The 23,615-nt window shown below is 39.5% G+C and overlaps 1 protein-coding gene across 10 annotated transcripts in view; it reads left to right on the plus strand.

The window, feature by feature from the left end:
• Nucleotides 1–23,615, plus strand: part of enox2 (ecto-NOX disulfide-thiol exchanger 2) — a 238,919-nt gene that overhangs the window by 107,115 nt on the left and 108,189 nt on the right. For all 10 annotated transcript variants that reach the window (XM_056769092.1, XM_056769099.1, XM_056769097.1 and 7 more), the window contains one exon: nucleotides 8,503–8,646. In XM_056769092.1, the coding sequence (XP_056625070.1) occupies nucleotides 8,503–8,646 (144 nt within the window). The remainder of the gene's footprint in view (nucleotides 1–8,502; nucleotides 8,647–23,615) is intronic.

Raw genomic sequence — 23,615 nt, forward strand, 5'->3', positions numbered from 1 at the left:
CGCCTCCTCCAAAGGTCTTTCAAAAATCCACGTGACAAATTACAAACTAAATCCATTTAATTCTTCTCGAAGCATGTAAAATCTAGAACTTAATATGTTAAGTCTGTTCCAACATCAGTTTATAGTTTCAGCCTATGCAACCAGTGCAGCCATTGAAATTACATGTACATGCTATTTTGTTTCCATCCACTTGCCGAGTTTTTTGCGAAAAAGGGTCAATGTGAATAATTCGAGATTTGCTGAATAAATTCCTCCAAAAAGTAATGTAACGACACAATGAGACAGCGTAACCTGACTAACAAGAGTACTAATCTTGTTACACAACATCTGAAATGTTGTTATGGTCATTCTTAAATGCCTGAGCAAAGCCGTCAAAGTATTTCTGTAATTGCCTCCTAGAACTATCACGACTGGGTTTCCCAAACAGCAGGCATCCATAAAGCAACGCATTTATTTTGTTTTGTCTGTTTGCGCATTTAATTATTATATGTAACAGAGTCAAGCCAGTGAAGTGCTGAGCAAGTATGTAAACCTCACTCCTCTGCCTCAAGGACTCTCTAGCGACAGGCGCTAGAGACTGCGGTCTTTAGCCTCCTCGCTAGAGCGCCGGACTCCCATGCAGAACCGACCGGTTCGAAGCCCGCCTGGAGCAGGTGTGGTTCGTTCCGTCACATTGGTGCCGTGACCCGGATTGGGAGTGAGGTTTAGAGGGGTGAATGTAACAGAGTCAAGCCAGTGAAGTGCTGAGCAAGTATGTAAACCTCACTCCTCTGCCTCAAGGACTCTCTAGCGACAGATGCTACAGACTGCGGTCTTTAGCCTCCTCGCTAGAGCGCCCGACTCCCGTGCAGAACCGACCGGTTCGAAGCCCGCCTGGAGCAGGTGTGGTTCGTTCCGTCACATTGGTGCCGTGACCCGGATTGGGAGTGAGGTTTAGAGGGGTGAATGTAACAGAGTCAAGCCAGTGAAGTGCTGAGCAAGTATGTAAACCTCACTCCTCTGCCTCAAGGACTCTCTAGCGACAGGCGCTAGAGACTGCGGTCTTTAGCCTCCTCGCTAGAGCGCCCGACTCCCGTGCAGAACCGACCCGGTTCGAAGCCCGCCTGGAGCAGGTGTGGTTCGTTCCGTCACATATATATAAGTATAAATGTATTCAGTGGCTTGTCCAACTTTGAAAGGAATCCCAGCTTCTGTCATGTAAACATAATTTGTAGATCTGATTTTCTTAGCACATGACTATTGGTTCTGGTTCTTGTAGTTGTAGAAACCTCCACCTCCTCTCTGGCCGCTGATCTATATACCACAGCGTACACAGACTACACCGTCTATCACAGAGAATCGGCTTTATCTGGGATCGCCGGAGCTCTTATTATCTTCACTACTCCATTGATCCAAGTAATTTGGCAGCGCCTGTGGCATGTGTTCAGCACAAAACACAGCCTGCCACACCAGGAGGTGCTAAATCCACAGCTCTGTCAGTGTGTTTCGTGCATATTCATGCGAAACAACAGAAGTTCTGGCCTTGGATTGTCTGTAACGCACCAGACGTGTTCGGCTGCTTTACTAATACAGTGTTTAGCAGGAGGGATGAGACCCCAGTCGGCCCTGCTGGTTTTGTCATTATTATTATCGATTCTCATTTATTCCAGCTGTGAATATTGCAGTGTTTCCCATTGGCTGATGTTAAGGGTATCTGATGGTTCACAGCTGTTACTGTGACTGTCTCTTGCAGCTCAGCATGGATGGGATCAATGAACCGGTGAGAGACAGAGAGGAAGACAGGTGAGAACAGTTTAGAGATGTGACATGACAGAAGAAATGACTTTTACTCTGTGTTGTTGTTTGTTATTTTCTCGTTGCAGTTTTTTCTGCCTCCAGTATCTGCACTGGATAGAAACCTCTTTTATGTGTTCAATTAGAAGTTACATGCATTCCTTTTAGGGCAGTAAATAGTTTTCAGTCTTGGTTGTGTTTGGCTGTTTGACATTTTGTCGTTGCTTACCCTTTATTTTCTGACTGTTTAGGGTTAGTTTGTCATTTCCTTTGAAATCAACAGATTTATCTGCATCTCATCTTTGCCTGCAGTCTCCCGCCACCAAGCCTTTTGACTTTAACCTCCAAATCCCCTTCTGTCATCAGCCTTCTGCTCTTATTTATTTTTCCTAGATGTCGCGGGAGCGATATTTTCTCTTCTATCTCTTTCTGATGTGGGCTTTGATGTTTGCTCAGTGGTCCTCTTCCAGGAAAGCATTTGAGGACCACTCATTCAAATGTCATTTCAAACCTTTATTACTTTCTTTCTTCTGCAGAACACAAAAGAAAATATTTTGAGGAAGGTAACCGAACATCACTGACCCCATTCACTTCTATTGTATGGACAAAAAACCAATGCAAGTCAAAGGGGTCCATTTCACAACATTCTTCAAAATATCTTGTTTTGTGCTCTGCAGAAGAAAGGTTTGAAGTCTCAAAAGGGGGAGTATGTGATGACTGATTTTTGAGTTGAACTATCCCTTTAATGACAGCCAGTGGGAAACGCTACAATATTCACAGCTGGAATCAATATTAATGGCTAATAGTAATAATGACAAAACCATCTGCGTGTGCATATACTATAGGTCATTTACAAAGTTTTCTGACCTCTATCTGTAATATTTATGTGCTGTTGTCACACCATTGGCTGATCAGAGAATGACTGCAAAAAAATCTCTCTTTTCTCTTGTTTTCCAGTGGAAATATCAGAAAATTACTAAATCAAGAAACATTTACTCGATGAGCAAAATTACATATACAAAATATGTATCTATTTTTTTCTTATAAACTTTTTTTTTTTTAGGAAAACAAGATTTAAGATCATTTAGCTCTAGTTCACACGTACACAGGTATTTTTTATAAACGTAGTTTTTCCTTCCTCATTATTTTTTTTGGCGTCCACACGATAACGAAAAACACGCTATTAAACGCTGTTAAAAGCATGCCAAACCAACAAGTGGTGATATAACCCTTACCATAAAGCTGTGTTGGCCAATCAGATGCCTAGATTCTGATGTCAAAACAAAGGAGATAACGGCACGCGTCAACACGACAGCACTGAAACCAGAGTTTCTAAAATCTTCACCCTGGCATGAGTTTTCAATTTTTCAGTGACCGAGTACTTGGATTAGATTAGATTAGATTAGATTAGATTAGATTAGATTAGATTAGATTAGATTAGATTAGATTAGATTAGATTAGATTAGATTAGATTAGATTAGATTAGATTCAACTTTATTGTCATTACACATATACAAGTACAGTGTAACGAAATGTAGTTTAGGTCTAACCAGAAGTGCAATTATCAAGTGCAGGATATACAGTGTGAATAAATACAGAATACAATATTAGGAAAATACTTTACAATGGGCATGTACTATGAAAATATGACAGTCGGTATGTACTATGAACAATATAAACAGAGGGCTATATACTGTGAACAATAATGTACAGGTGGTTATGAACAGATAACAATATAGACTATACAATAGTGCAAGTGACTTGAGTGTGCATTAGTTACAGACATTAGCTATTAAAGTTACAGTGCAGTACATGATTTAATGCAGTTATTGAAGTTATAGTGCAATACATGAGTAGATGCAGTTATACAGTTACAGTGCAGTAGATGAGTTAGTGAAGTTATTGAAGTTACAGTGCAGTAGATGAGTTAATGCAGTTATTGAAGTTACAGTGCAGTAGATGAGTTGATGCGGTTATTAAAGGTATGGTGCAGTACATGAGTTAATGCAGTTATTGAAGTTATAGTGCAATACATGAGTAGATGCAGTTATACATTTACAGTGCAGTAGATGAGTTAGTGCAGTTATTGAAGTTACAGTGCAATACATGAGTAGATGCAGTTATACATTTACAGTGCAGTAGATGAGTTAGTGCAGTTATTGAAGTTACAGTGCAGTAGATGAGTTAATGCAGTTATTGAAGTTATAGTGCAATACATGAGTAGATGCAGTTATACAGTTACAGTGCAGTAGATGAGTTAATGCAGTTATTGAAGTTATAGTGCAATACATGAGTAGATGCAGTTATACATTTACAGTGCAGTAGATGAGTTAGTGCAGTTATTGAAGTTACAGTGCAGTAGATGAGTTAATGCAGTTATTGAAGTTATAGTGCAATACATGAGTAGATGCAGTTATACAGTTACAGTGCAGTAGATGAGTTAATGCAGTTATTGAAGTTACAGTGCAGTAGATGCGTTAATGCGGTTATTAAGGTTACAGTGCAGTAGATGAGTTAATGCAGTTATTGATGTTATAGTGCAATAGATGAGTAGATGCAGTTAGTTATGCAATAGATGCAGTAATGCAATAGATGAGTTACAGTGCAGTAGAGAAGTTGGTGCAGTTATTGATGTTACAGTGCAGTAGATGAGGTAATGAAGTTATGAAAGTTACAGTGCAGTAGATGAGGTAATGCAGTTATGAGAGTAGTCCATTGCAGTTATGAGAGTAGTACTGCGTTTTTGTGTGGTCGAACAGCCAAACCGCATAGAAAACAATGCGGTTTTGAAAATACCCGTGTTTGTGTGGACTAGTCAATACTAATAGTCAATACAAAAAAATATTAGATACAAATTTTTATTTGATTGTTTATATTCTTTTACTGTTTTGCACTGATCGCATTGTGCTTATTTTTTTTTAAAATTGCTCAGTAAGCAGATAATCATATAGGTTAAAATAAAACATTGTTGCGCATGTGTGCATATACTAACTATTCAAATATATTTGAAGTCCACTTATCTACTATAGTTCATCGGTTGTCCAGTGTCCAGTTGTGTAAGATAAAATATAACGTCACCAGCTAACAGCAAATTATTTAACGTCCACAAAGAAAACTCATAGAATAGTTTTTTATCTCACATATGTACGCATGGCTGTAGCTTTTGTCCCTGATGTGTTCTGTGTCTTTGTGTGAAATATCAGAGAAAGTGTGGAAGCAGAACAAAGAAATTGACTTTCCCCACTTCACAGAGTGACATTTCCCTGTTGGATTGTGGGTAGAAGAGCAGAGAGGCGATTGTGTTCTTTCCTCCTCTGACGGTTTGTCTTGTCTTGTTTATAAGACCAAATCAAGCCAATGATGAGGAACACATCATTCTTCTAAGACTTGGTGGCACGTGATGGAAATGTTCTTTTGATAAAACGGAGAACCAAATAAAGAAATGCAGATGCAGATTTCATCAAGCCACACCTTAGTCTGAACGATACTGCGGGGCAGAATTCTGTTTACAATTTCTCTGTAAACAGGGTAGGGAATCGCTTGGCTTATGTAAGAAAGAGAGAAGGCGTTATCAAATCCACTCCTTCAGCACATCCATTAATGCAGGAGAGTCATTTGGTGTCTTAGGCCTCCGCCTGCCTTTTTGTGCCCTACGCCCAATCGCTGAAAAGTCTCCCTCCGTCACATCTATCGCCCGGCATCTTCTACTTCATCTCAAAGATAAGAGAGTGTCGTGCGAGTTTCCCTGCCGCTGCGGAGAGCGAGTATGTGATCGGCATCCGTCATACTCCACTGTGGCCGTGAAGCACATGAACAGTAATACTCATTTAAATCTCATCAGCAGCTCTATTGAAGCATCTCCATCTGCAGCAACAGAACGGTGTCACAGCCAGAATGCAACCTAATTCCTTTTTGTCTGCCTCTTCTAATCTGACTATTTTAGTTTTATGTGGGGAAGCTACTTGTGATCAGTTATTCAGCTTTTCAGATGGGATTTGGCCTTTCGTTATTTTCTAGCAGAACCGGATGTTCTTTTGTTTAGCGTCCTGATGGGCTTTTTATGCTTTATTGGTGTAATTTTTAGCCTGTGCCTACGGTGTCATTGTTTGTGTTTTGCACCGTCAGGGATGGAGGGTTTCTCTTCATGCATATTTGTTGTTTGTCCAAGGTGTGCGATGGAAATGTCTGTCCGGGATCTGTAAGCACTCGGCATCTGGAGGGCTGTTGGGGGTCATGCTGGGGTCACAGCCCCCGGTGTAGAGCTGTCTCTCTTGATTGTGCCTGCGGACTTGTTTCTCAGCTCTTACTGTATTTACAGTATGTAAACAGATTGCCAGAAGCCGGGCTTCCATCACCCTGGTTTTATGCGCATTTTGAAGTTTCGCATCAGAGACCAGAAACGCAAAATGTATTAATAAAAAACATTAATTCGGCAAAAAGTTTTGAGATGTTTAATATTTTTTTAAAAAACGGTTTATGTGAAAAATGGGAAATGGAAACCCATTTGCAGAATAAATTCTGACGTAGCGAACAAAACCAACAAGAATAAGCTGCTGTTACCATTGATGGGGTCATTCTGGTTTCCATAGTTTTTATTTACTGTTGGTTACTAGGTTACCAATACCACCATGATCTGCTCGGGGAACTTGATGGAAACGCACCGATTTCGCATTATTTTTCCTCTTGTTATTGTGAACTTTAGAAAGATTCGCATCATGTTTGGATGGAAACCCAGCTAGTGTCATTGAAAGGCTTTGTTGTTTTTGTGAAACAATGAAAGAATGACCATTGGCCAAATTCATTAATTTATTCTAGACATAATTTACTTACTCATCCACATACTCGTTCATTAATTTCTTTCGTTCATTCATTTATTCTGCACAATTAATCATATTTTAATTGTGATTAAAACTTTGGGCAAAATATTTTTTTGTGACCTAGACCTGTAAGTCGTGACCTAGACAAATTGAATTTGAATGTGACCTAGACACATTCAAATTTTGAACTTTGAATGTATTAAAGTGAAAAACACGAAAGAGCTGATTTATATCTGAGACACTCCATCGCCATCTTAACACTCTCGTCCTTGTGAGTTGTGAGAAAAAATGTGTAACTGGCCCTCTGGCACGGCCTTCATGGAACCTAACTAGCCAAATAAATGTGCATTAAGATCACTCCCATATTCACAATGATGTTTAATTGGATGTTGCCAACAAAATCATTAGAATGTATCTGAAGTGTTGAGTTTATCGGCGAGTCCTAGCACTTGCTATCATATGCAACCTTGATCTGGCCTCCACTCAATGAATCATAGCACAACAGCATCTTCTAATCTCATTAACAACCTTTTACATGCCAAGGACTTCTCACTCCTGCAGTCACACATCAGTGATCAGCCAGCGAGAGAGAAATGGAGAGAGAGAACATTTACCATACTTTAGTCTTCAACTGCACTGTTTTCAGTGCTCTCAAAGTGTCACAAATTCTTTGTCCTGCTTTACATATATGCCTCTTTACACACCGTTTTATCCATAAGAGATGTGCGTTGTGCATTGTCTTTGAACTATGTGTCGGTATCTCTGGGTCTCTTCTTCTGTCTCTAATCATTAGGGTGTGGCTACTGGGATGCTGGGTTATATCTTCAGGCAAGTGATGCCAAGCACAACAATGTAAACTGAGAGACGATATGAATATTTAATGGAAACAGACCGGCATACGTATCTCAGACACCGCTCCGCATCCCAAACAGCACATAACATGCAGCGTATATTGAGACAGGAAATAACTGATGTACTAGTGTTAAGGTTCATTGAAATTCTTTATCTTTCGCTTCCTGGATTTCGGGGTGCGATGTTGTGCCGTTCATTATTGAATTGATCATTCATCGGATGGGTTTGTCTGTTTTTGTTTAATACCACATCTTTGTGCATGCCGTTCTGTGCAGCGGAAATGGAGGAAGATTCTGGTTATCGATTGTCGTCTGAAACCCTTTTTCTAATTTAGCGTCTGAACCTGCAGTCAATTTCTCTAATGGAATTCACAGAGGGGTTAATAAAGAATAAGTGTATGTGTGTGGATAATCCTGTCTTTGTGGCTTTCGGACTAGAAATATGTCGTTGTTGAAATGAAGCCACACCGTTAAATTAGTCTTAAAGGGCAATTTTCTGTTCTCGCTTGATGAATGGTTTTCTAGTTTCAGACAAGGCTGGAGAGGGAAGATGGAAACTTTTAATCAGAGTCTTGGTTTGTTTAGTCTCAGCCCAATTATTGACTGTCTTTGCACTCCATTGACTGATCACCTGATGTGTATTGCAAACAGAAATGGCTGTAACTTTTTCTAAAAGGCAAGCTGCAATATAATTTGCTGACTTGAAAAAATCAGGCGGCACAGGTTTCCCTGGAAACAAAGTCATGTTTCTGCTGGGAGCTATTCCAAGTATAAAGTAATTGTTGGGTTTGCCAAGATTTGAGGGGTGTGTGGCATTTCATTTTTTAAAGCTGATTTAAGATTTTGTTAAGATTAATTGAAAAACAAACATGAACACACCTGTTATATCCAACTTCAAACATTACGCTGCTTGTTGTGGCCACCTCTTGTCTTAGTTTGGGTTACTTGTCAATTGCACCAAACTTAGTCTGTCTATGTTAGATTGTGCTTACTTAAGCTTTAGTTATGTCTAGTTTGAATGTATTTTATTAATTACGTTTATTTCTTCTTCGTCTCCACAGGACTGAATCCATTATCATTCGACCCTGCCACAAACAACGAACCCCTTCAATTCAGCAGCTCCAATGGGGCACTGGTTCCTGACTGTCCTCTGGAGAACGGAACAGAAAACAACAAGAAGAGAAAGAGACCCAACCTTCCTCCTGGTAGATCTCTTAACTTTCTCTCAGACTGCCATATCGCTTCAAATTGTACAGTCATTAACTACATTCACATTGTTCGTTTTTGGCATTACACTTTTCGTGACCTTCAAATGTGGGAGGTCAAAGCCTGGGGTCTCTCTGAGGTTTTCACTTCAAATTATCTCATTCATTAAGAGAAAAGGACGAAAACCCCAAGAAATGTTTTAATATATTTTGTGTTGGAACTTTGAAGCTTCAATACGATGGGACAATTAAAAGTTGCAAATTAAATACTTGAGTTGCTGGCTATATGTCAGTCATAAAGTCTTGCCGCTGGCGTCCTTCAAACTCAGGTTAGATAGGTATTGTCGAGGGAATTTTACAGACCTTTTCAACTCAGGTTAGCATAAGCAAATGAAAGCCTATTCATATTCATGCCAACGTTAATTCTGTACTAATTAATTGAATTATGATTAGCTGAAAGAAATGGATTTTGGGAAGGCCACCTTATGTTTCAGGTTGTCAAGGAGATTTAATTGGATCAGATTAACTGTTGATATTATTGAGGTGGTTTTTCGTGCTTAGCATTAAAGAATTGAAGGTGTACAATAATTTGGAAATATTATTAGGGAATATTTGCATGTATTTATTTATTCTAAATATACTTAAATATGAATGTTATTTATAAAAACAAAATTAATATGCACTGATATTTATTATGTAAACACAAACTTTTCTTGGGTGGATACAGTAAAAGGCTTGGACCTCACTATCAAATAATTGATTGTATTATATTAGGCTGTACATATACATTCAGATCATTTGAGATATGACTAGAGAAGATGCGGTTACAATCCACTCCTGTTGTAATCAGAAAAACGAAACTTTATTGCCCAAAATGTGCCTAAACAAAGAAATCCATTGAGGTGTGAACAATCCAAGGATGAATCAATAATCACTTTTCGTCACTTAAATGTTTGACCGAACTAACCTTTAAACCACTCACATCTCAAAGCTAGTACTATTCTATGACTTTGTAATCATGAGATGAAACCATCATGCCTTTATAAGCTTTCCCAGGTAAACGTGGTCTCCATTTGAAGTTGGCCACTACAAGTTCTAGACCTTTGATGGTCACTCTCTCCTCCGGAACAGTGCCGACATTCAGTGCTTGAAGTGAGTCTGATTAGGGATAAATGGCAGCAAGTGATGGTGAGCAGAGCATCTCATTGTCGTATTCTCCCATAGAATTGATACAAATGGAAGTGAAATGGGCTCATATTGTGTTCTGGTCATGGTGAAGAGCTGCTTGTGCAGATCAAAGCTAGCCAGCGAGCTTCAGATCAAAGCTTCCTGCCGCTAATCTAATCTGCCCATTTCAGAACACTTTTTCCGTACCGCAAGGACGTCAATGGAGAAGGGCTGAGATGAGCTGTATTCACCGTACACCGAATCTTTATACACTTTTGAGTCCGGCTGCTAAAATCGTACTCAGCCTCACAGTGGGTTTTGTGGAAGCGTGCTGAGGTTATCATAGCGCTTTTTAAGACATTTTAATATTTAGTGGCCATGGGCCAGTGCTTTGTGTAATAGAGCTGTGCATCAGAAAACATCAAAAGACGTTTCAGTTATGAATACAAACCATTGTTGCTGCCAACCTTGTTGTAGTGAGACGGATGTACCTGCAGGTCTGCACACAAAATTTGGTAATAGATGAAAGTTTTACCCTTTCTTTGTCAATGAATATTTGTCAAACACATAAATGCAGAAAGTTGTATTGCATAACTGTAGAGACAAACGCCACCAATAGTTGTCACTTTGAGGCTTGTAATATTACTTTTTTTTGTCAATAAAGCATTGACATAAGTTGGTCCCCATGATTTACGCATTGCAGAAAATGCAGTCGGAATGAGAGAATCCAGGGATAAAAATGTATATACCCTCTATACCGTCCTGATAATAAAAGTCCCCAAAATAAGACATTCTATGCTTATCACCGACTACAGATTCAGCGGAAAACAACCTCACAGTCTCTCGGCGCAATTAGCACCTGTCTGAATTGTTAAGCCCCCGATTATACCGAGTCATGAGAATGTTCTTGTGAACCATAAAATGCCTCGGCTCCTGCAAACTCTCCATGGCTGGAAATAGTTGTAGCGTACGTGTCTGCTTAGCAACCGGGAGCTACTTAATGGGCTTTTCTTTTTTGAACAACGGCAGCAGTTTTCCTTCCCGGCCCGTCATTATGCTGTGCTCTTATCCGGCGTGACCGTGCCTGATCAATCCGCTCCCCGATGGTAACACATCTAAATGATGAAAACTCGCAGCATCTGGAGCGTAATGCATTCAGGCGCTCTGATGTCCTTTGGCAGCACAAGACGGAGTTGTTCCTCCAAGGAGTGAAGCTAATGCAGGGGCGTAAACTAATTACCGGCATGCATATTTACTCTGGTTAAAGCATTATAATGGATAGATTCATCTCATTAGTGCACGGTTTCCGTTTGACAGCCTAGCTGCTCTCCCCGATGTTAATGTTTTTGGATAAGGGATACGAGTGGCCGAGGATCTCTGTGCTCATGCAGGAGAGTTGGCAGGTTGTTTACAGCGCGGCCAAAACTCGGCATCGCTCTACCCAGCAACTCTGTAATTGGTGTCCGATTGGTTTAATCATCTAAATAGTTTCAATTGTTTTGACACTGTTAATACACTGTCTTATTTACCACTTCAAAGCAACAAAGTGCATTGACTGTTCTGCCCACTCAACAGTCGCGAGCACAATGCAATGGCACTTAATTGAAAAAGAAACAAATTAAGAAATGAACCACAGGCAGTGTAAACTCAATATCACATGGCTGCTTGTGAAAACGAGGGCTCTGAATATTTCAGAACTTCTTTCTTCATTATAAAAAACATCAAGCTTTTGTTAAACCCTCATTTGTATCCGTGTCTTGCTCACTCTTGCTTTATTTCTCAGTCTGTTTAAGCCCTGAAGCTTTTGCCTCATAAACCGCATACACTTTAACATTGTAATTGATGAGTTATTATGGTGACTTCAACAGCCTTGAGGCCTAGTTTTCCTCTTATATTACAAAACAATACAGCGCCTGCATTACAAATGAGGCTGCGTCGAAATAATAACCTAATGCTACCTTTTTTAACTAGCCTACTTACCCTCAATATATTTGAGCGTGTGAAAAGGTAGCACTGCATAGCGATTGATTCAGTTTTGAACACTGCTGATGACGTGCCACAAAGGTTTTGTGTCTTAATGAATCATGGGTAGGCTCCAGTTTAAATGTTTCACAGGAATCCTGTGCAGGTTGCACACGCTTCCAATGACTTTGAGGCGGTTAATAAAGCACAGCACTGGCGCTGCTGGTGTAAAGCTAAGCACTGCTGTCAGCTACAGACGGTTAAGTCCGGCATTTTGCTATCGAAACACTTTTCATTGTGTTTTCAGGTGTTAAAGTGTCAATGAGCTTTACACACACTTCTTTCACTTTAGTATGTTAAAGTAAGAAGTGTTATATATCATAATAATAGTATTTTTTTTTATTTACATTTTTTTTCTTTAATTTGTATAGATAAATACTACAATATTGCCATTCCCTGTGTAAAACACTGCAAGACATGACCTCTAATTAAAAATAGCTATTTTTAATTCATTTTTGGCTTGACAAAACATGTTAGCATCAAGCCAGCATATTAACATTGCGAGTAACATGCCATAATTATGTTGAATCATGGAAAACATTTTACGATTAAGTTATCGTGATGTTAAAACTTGTTAGCATTATGCTTAACCACGGTAGCATCATTCTAAAACATGTTAACACCATGTTAAGACATGTTATCATCATGTTAAATGATCTTTTTAATTCATTCTAACATCATTTTTCAAATAATTCTAAAACATGATAAAATCATGTTAAATGATCGTTTTAAATCATGTTAACATCATTTTTAAACTTGTTAGCATTATTGAAAAACATACTAAACATATTAGCATCTTGGAAAAACATGGTAGCATGTAAACATTATTTAAAATTTGTATCATTAAGTTAAAGAATGCTAGCATCATTCTAAAACATATTGACATCAGTAAAACATGTTATCATTTTGTTAATTCATATGCTGACAGCATGATGAATCATTATAGCATCATGTTGAAACACATGCTGATACAACATGCTAAACATATGGTTTGTCTACAAGTTTATATTTTATCAACTTGTATCTGCAATTTTTTGTTTCATTAGTTTAATCTTTATTTATGTGTTAATACTTGCTTAGAGTTCTGAGCAATACATTTTCGAACAATTTGTATGAATTATTTTTTATTAATTATTTCGGGCTATGTCAGCCAGAAAATATTTTTATTTTTTAGGCCGTTGCAGGTGGAATGATATATGCAGTGAGTCACGCTGCTTTGCTGTAACCCTTCGGCACCATTAGCCCGCTGTAAGTGGTGCTTGAGAAGTGCACCATGAAACGCTATTGATTGGCATTGAGGAGGGGCGGAGCAGATGTGCTCGCTGCCTTTCACCCTCACACGATTGAGACGAAAGACAAGAAAAGTGAAGTACAACGAGCACTGTGTGTGGGTGTTGCGCACCACAAAGGTTGGCAGCCCCGTCTGGCTTATCGTTACAGAATGTGTGTGCGTTTCTTTGTGGCACTAACATCAACACACACACAAGCAGATAACGTATCACACTATACTGTTCTGCTGATACATGGGTTGGTGTGGAGTATCTGGGCTTCTTGAATGGTTGTGTGGAGGAGTTTAAGGGTAGGATGAGGGGGGGTCTCCGTGTTTGTGTGTGTTGTAGGTTTATGAGAGAATAACGAAACGTATAAGCACAGATGCATATTCCTCTGTGTTCACTGTGACCTTCACACCTTAGTGATCCCACATTTTTTGGCAGAGTCTCAAAGTCAATTGTGCTGCCCACGTAGAGAGCACTGAGCATCGGAGGTTATAAATATGTATCAGAATAAAGTCTGGTCTGCTTATTCAGCTTATCCTGTCCCTCTAACACCGTGTCTACACCGAAGGTGGCACGCCACAACACGGCTTGTTTAAATGGGATTGTCGCGTTACGCCGCATCCAGTGAGGACAAAATTTTAAATGATAATGAGTTCTAATGCCTTCTATTGTCTTTTGTGCCGTGTCTGGTGTAGACACGTAGTAAGAAAGCAAAATTAGGTCTGAATGACATTAATTGTGGATCCTGTATTGAGATGTAGACCTGCAGGTGTGCAAGCTGTGGACAAGGACATAATCACGTATCTCAGCGGCTGTAAGATTCTTTAGCATTGTGTCACTGACACCGGTAAGACTCATGACAGCTCAAATGATCCCTGGCACGCGACGCTCGCTGATGCATGAGCTAAACGTTTGCACGCCTGCTGCACGTTGTCGGCCGGGTTCGATCAATCGCTCTCGTTCCTCAAGCTCACACCCTCCTTCTCAGACCGTTCTCCCAGCGGGAATGCCAGTATTGATCTCAAACCCCTCTGTCATTTCTTTCCCACTTGCGCACGTACATTCGGCTTGTTTATGTGGCTGTGTGATTGGGATGTGATGAAAGACTCGTGTTTGAAGGAATCCCACCCCGTGGTGACGCGAGGCGGCACTCAGCTGACTGTGTTCGGGATGTGGCATGAAAGAAGCGAAAGATTAAATCTACATAACAAGCTGTGAAAAGTTTTCTGTAGGGATATCTCAAGGGAGAACAGCTATCAACGCTGCCCTTTCTGTTTCATTTGGCACACGAGTGGGGAGATTTGAGTGTGTGTGTACATATGGTTTGTTACATTGATGTTGACAACATGACGTTATTGGTTTATGGTGAACGTAATTGTAATGAAAAAAGGTTTGTTTTTCTAAGCTTTCATCAAAATGTAATAACGTGTCTTACTTCTGAAATGGCTGTCAGTTTTCCGCTGACATCACCTACTGTAGGCTGTGATGGATATTGGTTAATGTTAAATGGCTATTGATGCATTGCTTTAGGCTAAAGTGGTAGGTCATGCAGAATTCGTCCAATAGTTAACACAGAAACAGTAATTTAATTAGGTTTATAGCAATAATTAATTTAAAAATGAATGGTTAAGATATGAAAAGATGCTCAAGGGTAAATCTGACCTTTTTAAAAAAGCCTGACTTAACTTTTTGCCCTTTTCCTTTATAAAATGATAAAGGGATAGTTCACCCCAAAATTAGATATTTTTTAATCATTTACTCTCTTTCATCTTCAGAACACAAAAGAAGATATTTTACAGACATACCTGCAAACTAGGCGTTTTTCATAAAAAATAGGTCATTTATGTGAATCGTGTAGATCCTTTTTCTGTTGGGGGGGTCTTAGGCATCTACTCTTGAGTGTCTGAAATGTCTTTGGTCCAGCACCTGGATTCCTTTGGCCAACCAGAATCAAGATAACAGCTAACCGCGTTGTCTTTTTTGGTCCTATGGCCAATTCAGAATCACGTGTTCTAAACGTCATGTTTTCGCCCGTGCTGAAAGGGACCACTGCTAAGTGTCTGTCAAAGAGAAAACGTTGTTGATATTTATTTTTCAGGTCACCCGTGAGACGAAGGCAATTTTTTATGTAACTTAAAATTGTTGTCATGTAATTAGCTGCTGCCCCATTGGTGACGTGTTTTGCACTTAAAGAACTTGTGAAAATCACAATACAACCCCCTTATACCCACCCCCTATTGTAGGTATACCACCCCTGCCTATGGCTGTCACCTTTTCCTCCTCTTCCTAGTTTGCAGGTATGTACAGAACGTTGGTAACCAAACAACATTGCCTTCCAGTTTTTAGTCACAAAACCACTGAGACATTTCTCAAAATATCTTCTGTTGTGCTACACATCAGAATGAGTCATATTTGAACGACATGAGGGTGAATTAATGATTTTTTATTTATGGGTTTTATCATTGAATATTCGGTTTCACACTCGCTGGACGTCACTGTCATTGAAATCAAGTACAATTGGTTACAAATGCAGTTTCATGTTGACTTGAATTCTGTGTTTGAGGAAGCATTGTTATTCCGAGTCAGTACATTAATGCTGCTCTTTAGAAGTGTCAAATCACCCCTGCCTTATGGAAATGCTTAGTGTAGGTGTTGTGGATTTATTCTGTGTTAACACCATCCCTTTCTGTAGCTGTTCCAACTGAAGTACCTTTGGCACATTGATGATGATTGCCGTGCTGGCTTGCTTTCAGATTTCATTTAATGACAATGTAATTTTGGTCAAACACCACTCACATTCATATTTTTATGTTAGTTTTTTTATATGTAATTTAACAGTGACTGGTGTTTTGATCCATTTCTCAAACAACATCACTCTGATAACCAGCTACACCACGTTTCAAGAATATCAGACTTGATCAGACCAAACTTCAGCTCTGACTTGCTCTGACTTGCAAAATTTATGCCTGATGCCTACATCAGACGGGATTTCCTTTTATCCTCATCCTTCTTTTTTTGGATTTCACACACTTTCATCAATCTACCTTTAATGAGATTCTTTCTATCACTTTCTATCTCTCTTTCTTTGATTCTATGGGTTTCATCTTTTCTCAGGATTTTCTCGGGGCGAGATCACACATCCAGATATTCCTGAATACGTGGAAGTGTGATCCGTGGAAGCCCGACAAGCTATGGCTGACCGAGCTAAATGCTCTTCACTGTCCGGTGGTCACATCCCTTCCTTTCACAGTGTGAGGAAAGGCTTCAACCACGGTCCCAGGGGGAGCTGTCCTGCAAACCTAAACATACATACACAAACTAAACAGGTTCATAAAGGTATTCTTGCAGATAAAGATATGGCTGTGTTCTTAAGTCTTTCTTCAGAATTGAGGTCTGAGAGTAAATTTGTGGTCCTAAAGGAGGCTCTTCACATTAAGAAAGTAAGAAGAAAAGCAGCTTTTAGTCGTTCGTTAGGATTTGACTCTTGACCCAAGTGAAAAAACTATTTTAGTGTTGTTATGAAAGTCATCTTTAATAATTTCTTGAGTTCTTGCCACTATGGTTACAGATGTTATTTACAGCTCACAACTGTCATGTTAGTTTTAAATCTGTTCAATTTAGACGAACTTGGCAAATTGTCCGTGTTAAGAAACCAGCGTTTTATTTTCTTCATTTTTTTCATTGTGAATGAGCTGCCCAAGTGCTTGTGGTGATAGAGAGACAATCTCACATTTTGCCTACACTCTCTTGAGTACACTTATAACTACACTACACAGGCTTCAAGTCTTTTTTCTAGTGTGGCATACATATCAGAGTGAATCAGGGTATTTAATATATCTCATTATTAAAGTCCTGGTGAATTTAAAAATAGCAATTCCTATTATTTCTTGGACTATTGCAGTGATTGTTATAAATAGCTTATCAGTTTGGGACATTCACTTTTTAAAATTCATGTGTCCTCTTAATCTTTAAATGAAAATCTGAAAATGTACCTCAGCCCTATAGTGGATATCCATCTCAGATGATGTCAGTTAGATGGCTTGGGTAGGACAGAGCCATTATCTCCTCCCCTTTAACTGTCAGTCTGCTGCTAGTTACATTCCAATACGTAAAGCCTGTTCTTATACATCCAATCAGATTGCAATGAAAACCACAAGCCCGCCCACTATTTTTCTCAGTCAATATTCCGTTGCACTTGGAAATGCGTCAGAATATGGAAGTAAAAACAATCGCAACTTCCCGTTCACAGGGACTTTAACCATCAGCATTTTTAGTAGTGAAAAGTTGGGAGCTTATAACTGAAGTAAGACACTTATTTTACATTTATATGGGGCTTTTCTGGACACTTAAATCGCTTAACATGGAAGGGTGGAATCTCCTCAACCACCACCAATAATGCGCAGCATCCACCTGGATGATTTGACGGCAGCCATATTACACCAGAACGCCCACCACACACCAGCTTATCAGGATGCTTTACCTCCTGAATCACACAGGGGGAGTGTCTAGGATGTGGAGGTTGAGTTCACTATCAAGAGTATTGTAATGTATCCCAAAGGATGTACAAGAAGCTTTTTACATTACTGTCATTAAATTACTGTAAACTATTGGCAAGAATCTAGAAGATTAGCAGTGTAACAGTACCTAAATAACTATTTGGCTATAGCTTAATACATAGCCAATACCCATACAGACAAGTTATTAGATTTGATGAAGGAATATAGACAAACCTTTCTTTTTATTTAGACCAGCATGCACTGACATGAATTGAACAATAAGTGCAGGAATGTGTATTTAGACACAATTAAGAAACATGTCTGCTGTCCACATTACCCGCCAAACAGAGTTTTCTTTCATTTCTTTAACACATTTAAACATGAAAATTTCGCTTTAAAACTGCATATTTTTCCATATAAATGCTGCCGCACAACTCTGTGAAAAGATGATGTGTCTCATTTTTATCTAGGTTTTTTAAATAAGAAATTCTGAGCTGTCAGACCATGACCACAGGCCCCTAGCTATTGTAGGTCTTTGAAAGATTGAAATAGAAGAGATCAGATTTGACCGACTGTTCCCTACTGAAGTTGTTAAGCTGCAGTTTTGTCCTAATGCTATTCATTAAGTGTGCAGTGCTGGCTCCTGCACTTCTCAGCGATGATATCAGAGGTCCATTAGTATGCTTCTCTTTGATAGGCTGACTTGATTCACAGACCTATTTTAAAGTAAAGTAAAAACTCCCTTTTATAGTACTTTGGTTTCCGAAATCAAGAATAACCTCATAAATTCATTGCTCTTGTTTTTGACCGACATCTTGACCACCAAGCCTCTAGTAAACTCTTAATTGGAGATGGCATTTATAAAAGTTAGTTTTATTGATGGCAGACAACGATCCGAGCAGGTTTCTCTTCTGAGGAAGTCTATAAGGATGCTATCCGTGGTCTTTTCAATTTGTGTGTCAACCGTGCAGATATCAGGGTGGTTTTAACGGCCTGTTTAAGAGGCCTATTGGGTTTTCTTTAGATCTTCTGTATTTTAGTGCTAACAGGGTGTGAAGTGCGGGGACAGTGTCAGAGCTGGATCTATTAATGTAGACATACAGTGACACTCCTGTCAATTAATTAAACAACAAATCAAGATTTCACTATTCAAGTTCTGACTTGAAATGGCAGTAAATGGGCTCATAAATTGAGTGGTTGCTAAGAGTGCTTTCACACTTGACTCATTTAGTACGGTTGAATCGCACTAGAGTTTGTTTTTGTTCTTGGTGCGGTTTGTTTGGAGAGGTGTGAATGCAGCAATCACAATCAAGTGTGCACCAAAAGCGGACCAAATAACCGGACCGAGACCTCCTTGAAGAGGTGGTCTCGGTACGCTTTCAAACAAACCCTGGAGTAGTTGGTTTGTGGTGAGAACGTGACCTGACTTCGAACATACCCAAATGCAAAAAGTACTGCACGTTTTTAGACTTAACCAGCTGCCATAGTCATTATGTAACGATGACAGGTGTTTGTTGACAGTTTGCACTAGCATGGCAGCTCACAGACAAACTTGGAGTTTACAGGAGGTGCGGAGCCTCCTAGAAATTTGGTCTGATGACCATATTACATCCCAACTTTTGAAAACTCACAAGAACAGCGTTATACTTTCATTGTTTAGCAAACAACAAAGGGGGGTTTAATAGATCTGTGGATCATTGCCGGGTTAAGATAAAGAAACTCTGCCAGCAGTACATCCAAGTGCGGGATGTACAAGTTCACCTGGTACCTTGAGATCACCATCACCGCTTAAAGTGATGCGACTGATGCTAGCACAGTTGACCAGGTTAACGTTACCACATCTGACACACAATGTTGACGTTGAGATTGTTTAGTTTAAAAAAGCAGTTTAGCCAATGTGTTCTGGCCAATGAGTTATGTGGATGTTGTCACATGACTGCATTTTGGATCATTTTAACTGTTTCAGACCAAAGCAATCAGTGTGGTGTGAAAAGGGACCAACACCGCTGAAAAATGCTACAATGTATAATTTATGGCATTGGTCCGGACCCAATGAACCAAACTTAAGGTGAGAAGGTGCCCTCATTTTCGACATTTCATTGACAGTGAAAATTTCAAGACAGGAAAAGTGTGCTATAACATGTTTGCTGTCTGCTATATCACATCTCTTCATAAATGTATTTTGTGTCAATGTTACATATGTTTATTGCACATTTTTAAGAGCACTACATTTTTGCTCAGTTTTAAAGGAATATTTTGCCCAAAAGATAAAAACTCATTATCTACTTTGGTTATTCCAAACCTGTATGCTTTTCTTTCTTCCGCAGAACTGCATTTTTTCCTACTAGTCAGTGGTGGCCACTGGCCGAGAACTGTTTGCTTTCAAGCATTCTCCAAATATCTTTCTCTGTGTTCATCAGAACAAAGAAATTTACACAGATTTGGAACAACTCGAGGGTGATTAAATGAAGACGCTTCATTTGGGTGAACTGTTCCTTTAAACTATCTTATTTTGTGTTCAGAAATGTACCTGCCAAACGACATGAAGATAACAACATTGACATAATTTTTTTTTTGGCTGCACTATCCCTTTAAGACAGTCTCATTTGATGTGGTATCCTGTTTCTTTTCCTTGAACGGATGCAATGGTCTGTGGGAGTGTATTGTACAGCTGAGTAAATGCTAAATGTCATCCTCATTGGTAATATTTGTGCCTCTCTCGCCTGGCAAAGGATTATTCCATTTGCATCAGTCATCATCACACATCCAGATACGAGTCGTCGTCTCATCAGCACCCAGCTTGAGGCCTCTGCATACATATTAAAGAATCATTCTCTACAGCTGGCGAACAGACTCTCATCTGGAACGGTGATTGCCACCGGTTGGAAATTAGATCGGTTGTGCTAACATGTAGCGTTAAAATGTCCTTTTATCACCACGCTGCAGCCAGAATTTCTGCTTACAGGTTGATTTAAATTAACCGTGAGATTGGTGTTTATACCACACACGTTTAATTTTAATACATTGGTGCTGTAGAAACCCATACAGAGACAGGTTTCATTACCAGTTTCACATAGTGTCACGGGCTCTAAAACGCTGGTGTGAACGCTGTTTCTGCTGGTTGATTTCTATTAAGGGTTTTAGACCAGGGTTTGGACTCATTAGCCCGTTCTCCAGATGCCCTCGTTCTCCAAGCGATTCTCAGGAGAGACTTTTAGCAGCCGCATACCGATGGACTCGGATCCAGAGGATGAACTGTTCAGTCACATTCTTAATAGCTGCTGCAAAAAATCCTGCTTCAGACAGTTGAACTGAAGACCGGGGTCCTCTTTCTGTCAGAGACTTGCCAAGCATGCCTGCTGACCCCTCACAGCTTGCAGAGGCTGTCACGAGACGCAGTGGTAAAAACTACAGACGTTCCAGAGCAAACACATCTGGAAGGAAACAGCAGGCCTCCCTTTGCTGCCAGCACATCTCCTAACCCTCGTCAGTTCACACTTATTAATTTGTGACTTCCTGTCTGCCAGCCTCTCTGCTCTGCTTGTTTAGCTGCTTTGCGGCATTCTGTGATCCCCTTCATCAGGACATAGTTTCTCTGAAAGCAGTTCAGCCCAAAATGACAATTTTGTCATGAATTACTCACCCTTTAGTTGTTCTAAATCTGTATATATTTCTTTGTTGGGTTGAACACAGAGAAAGATATTTGGAAGAATTTTTGCACAAACAGTTCTTGGCCACCATTGATGACCATAGTAGAATAAAATTAAGATGGTAGTCAAAAGTGCTTCAGAGCTGTTTCCTTTCCTAAATTCCTCAAAATATCTACTTGTTTTGTGTTCAACAGAACAAAAATATTGCACAATACTTTTCCCTACTCTGGTAGTCAATGGTGCCTAGAACTGTCAGTTGCTAAAATTATTCCAAATATCTTTCTCTGTGTTCAAACAAACAAAGACATTTATAAAGGTTTTGAACAGGTTTTGAACAGTGAACAAAACACTAGACTACATTATCTGAGATTTTAATTGATGTTTTTTATGCACATCATAGAAGACAATAGCGTCCTTTAATTTCAATTGTAAGAGAAAACTGGTCAACTTTGATATTCCACATCTGAAGTATACGTTATAACAACATCATAAGTTGTGATCTAGTGAAACCTTTGTAGTACTGTGTTTGCATATCAGTGTCTCCTTCATTATTCTTTGGCTGTGTATCATACTGTATTATCACCTAGTATTTAAAGGAACAGTTTATTCAAGAATGAAAATGCTTTGATCCCATTGACTTTCATTGTATGGAAACAATTCCACTTACACTCTTTTCCGAATATCTTCTGTTTTTCACAGAGGAATGAAATCATTCTGATTTCAAATGACTTCAGAGTCAGTAATGACAGAATTATTGTGTTTGGGTGAACTTAAGAATTCGCTGTTGTGTTCGTAAAAGTTTGATGAAGTTGAGAGAGGCATTAATGGGCCGCGGGTGTTTGTTTCCACAGTGTAAAAGTTTGAGAGTAGGCCTACTGCATTTTAGTTCTTTTTGTAAATGAATCTGAGGTAAAATTGAGATGAAAGAGTGTTTTTTCCATGACCCTTTAACAAATAATAATTATAATTTGTCACATTTATAAAGCACTTTTCTGGGTACTCAAAGCACTTTACATGGAAGTGGGGAATCTCCTCAAGCGCCACCAATGTGCAGCATCCACCTGGAAACAGCACTTCTTCCGAAAGGGTTAAATCAAACCGTTTTTGTAGCTGTTTTGTGTCATTTGGTCTAACAAAGACCCATCCACAGGAAAATGTGATCTGATAAAATGTGACCTGACTCATCAAAGTATTTTTGTGTGATGTTTAAGATTTGGTATTTCTAAAATCGTTGGTCTGAAAATAACTCAATCTGAGCGGTCTTAACAAAACGGTAAAGCATTGTCATATAGAAAATCTGTGTAGACTTTACGGTCAGAATTTCAAAAATGTCAATCTCTTGCACCCCGACTTCCAGATAGATTGAAACTTGTGTTTTGAGAATGCTCTTTGTGTCTGATATCAAACGGTCTGTGACCGATAGTCAAGTAGATGTTGATAACATCCTGCTGACTGCGATGTGATACATGCTGAGGTTACGATACATATTTTTACCCGTAATAAAAGAGAATGAAAAAATCTACTTGCATCACCCCAGGCGGACCAACATTTAATTAGTAGCCGTTAAAAGAATGCTGATCGATCCGCCGTGGTAGGGACTCAGAGGCAGAACATTGTGGCATTATCACCAAACTCATCTTCATTTGATTTCTAAATCATGTTTCAAGAACAGCGATGGAGAAGGTAAGGCCTCAGAGACCCAGATCAAATTTAAAGATCCAGTCAGATGCTGTTTTGGGCTGAGATCGATACTGTGTGCGGTGTGAGAGATGCTACACATAGCTGATCGGTTTTATACAGTTGTATGTGTATACTAAGGACAATCTGTTGTTTATTTCTCATGGGAGTGGTTTACATAGCCATGATCTGCCTGTTAGATCTCAGCCATGGCTCATCTTTTGAGCTGATCATGACAAATGTGTCCCGCACCGGCTCTTGTTAGTCTTAATTGGCAATTGCACCGTGGATCACCTTCAGCCAGATGTATCGTCGATGTCAACCGCCGTGCGAGATCCCGGGAGGGGCCACAGACCCCGTCCTCACAGAGCTGTTTGTGTATGTAGGGAAGAAGACATCCTGTCTGACCTTAGCAACATTTCCTGCTATTTCCAGCCTTCCCTTTAATGATTCATGTCACTAGAGGTGATGTTTGTGCCCAGAAAGGATATCTACCCATATTTTCTCACTTCTTTTGACCACTATCTGTCAGCAGGGATGTTTCGTCCTTTGTGAGTTTGTCTGGGACCTTTCTCCAACGCCACACCTTGTCGGCACTTGCAGTTCCATTTCCTAGGACTCTCTTTTTCTGAAATCATCTGTCTGCAAAGAGAAAGAGGGAAAGGACAAGCAGGTGGAAT

The sequence above is a fragment of the Triplophysa dalaica genome, chromosome 16 (assembly GCF_015846415.1).
Source record: "Triplophysa dalaica isolate WHDGS20190420 chromosome 16, ASM1584641v1, whole genome shotgun sequence".
In the NCBI taxonomy this organism is placed as follows: domain Eukaryota; kingdom Metazoa; phylum Chordata; class Actinopteri; order Cypriniformes; family Nemacheilidae; genus Triplophysa; species Triplophysa dalaica.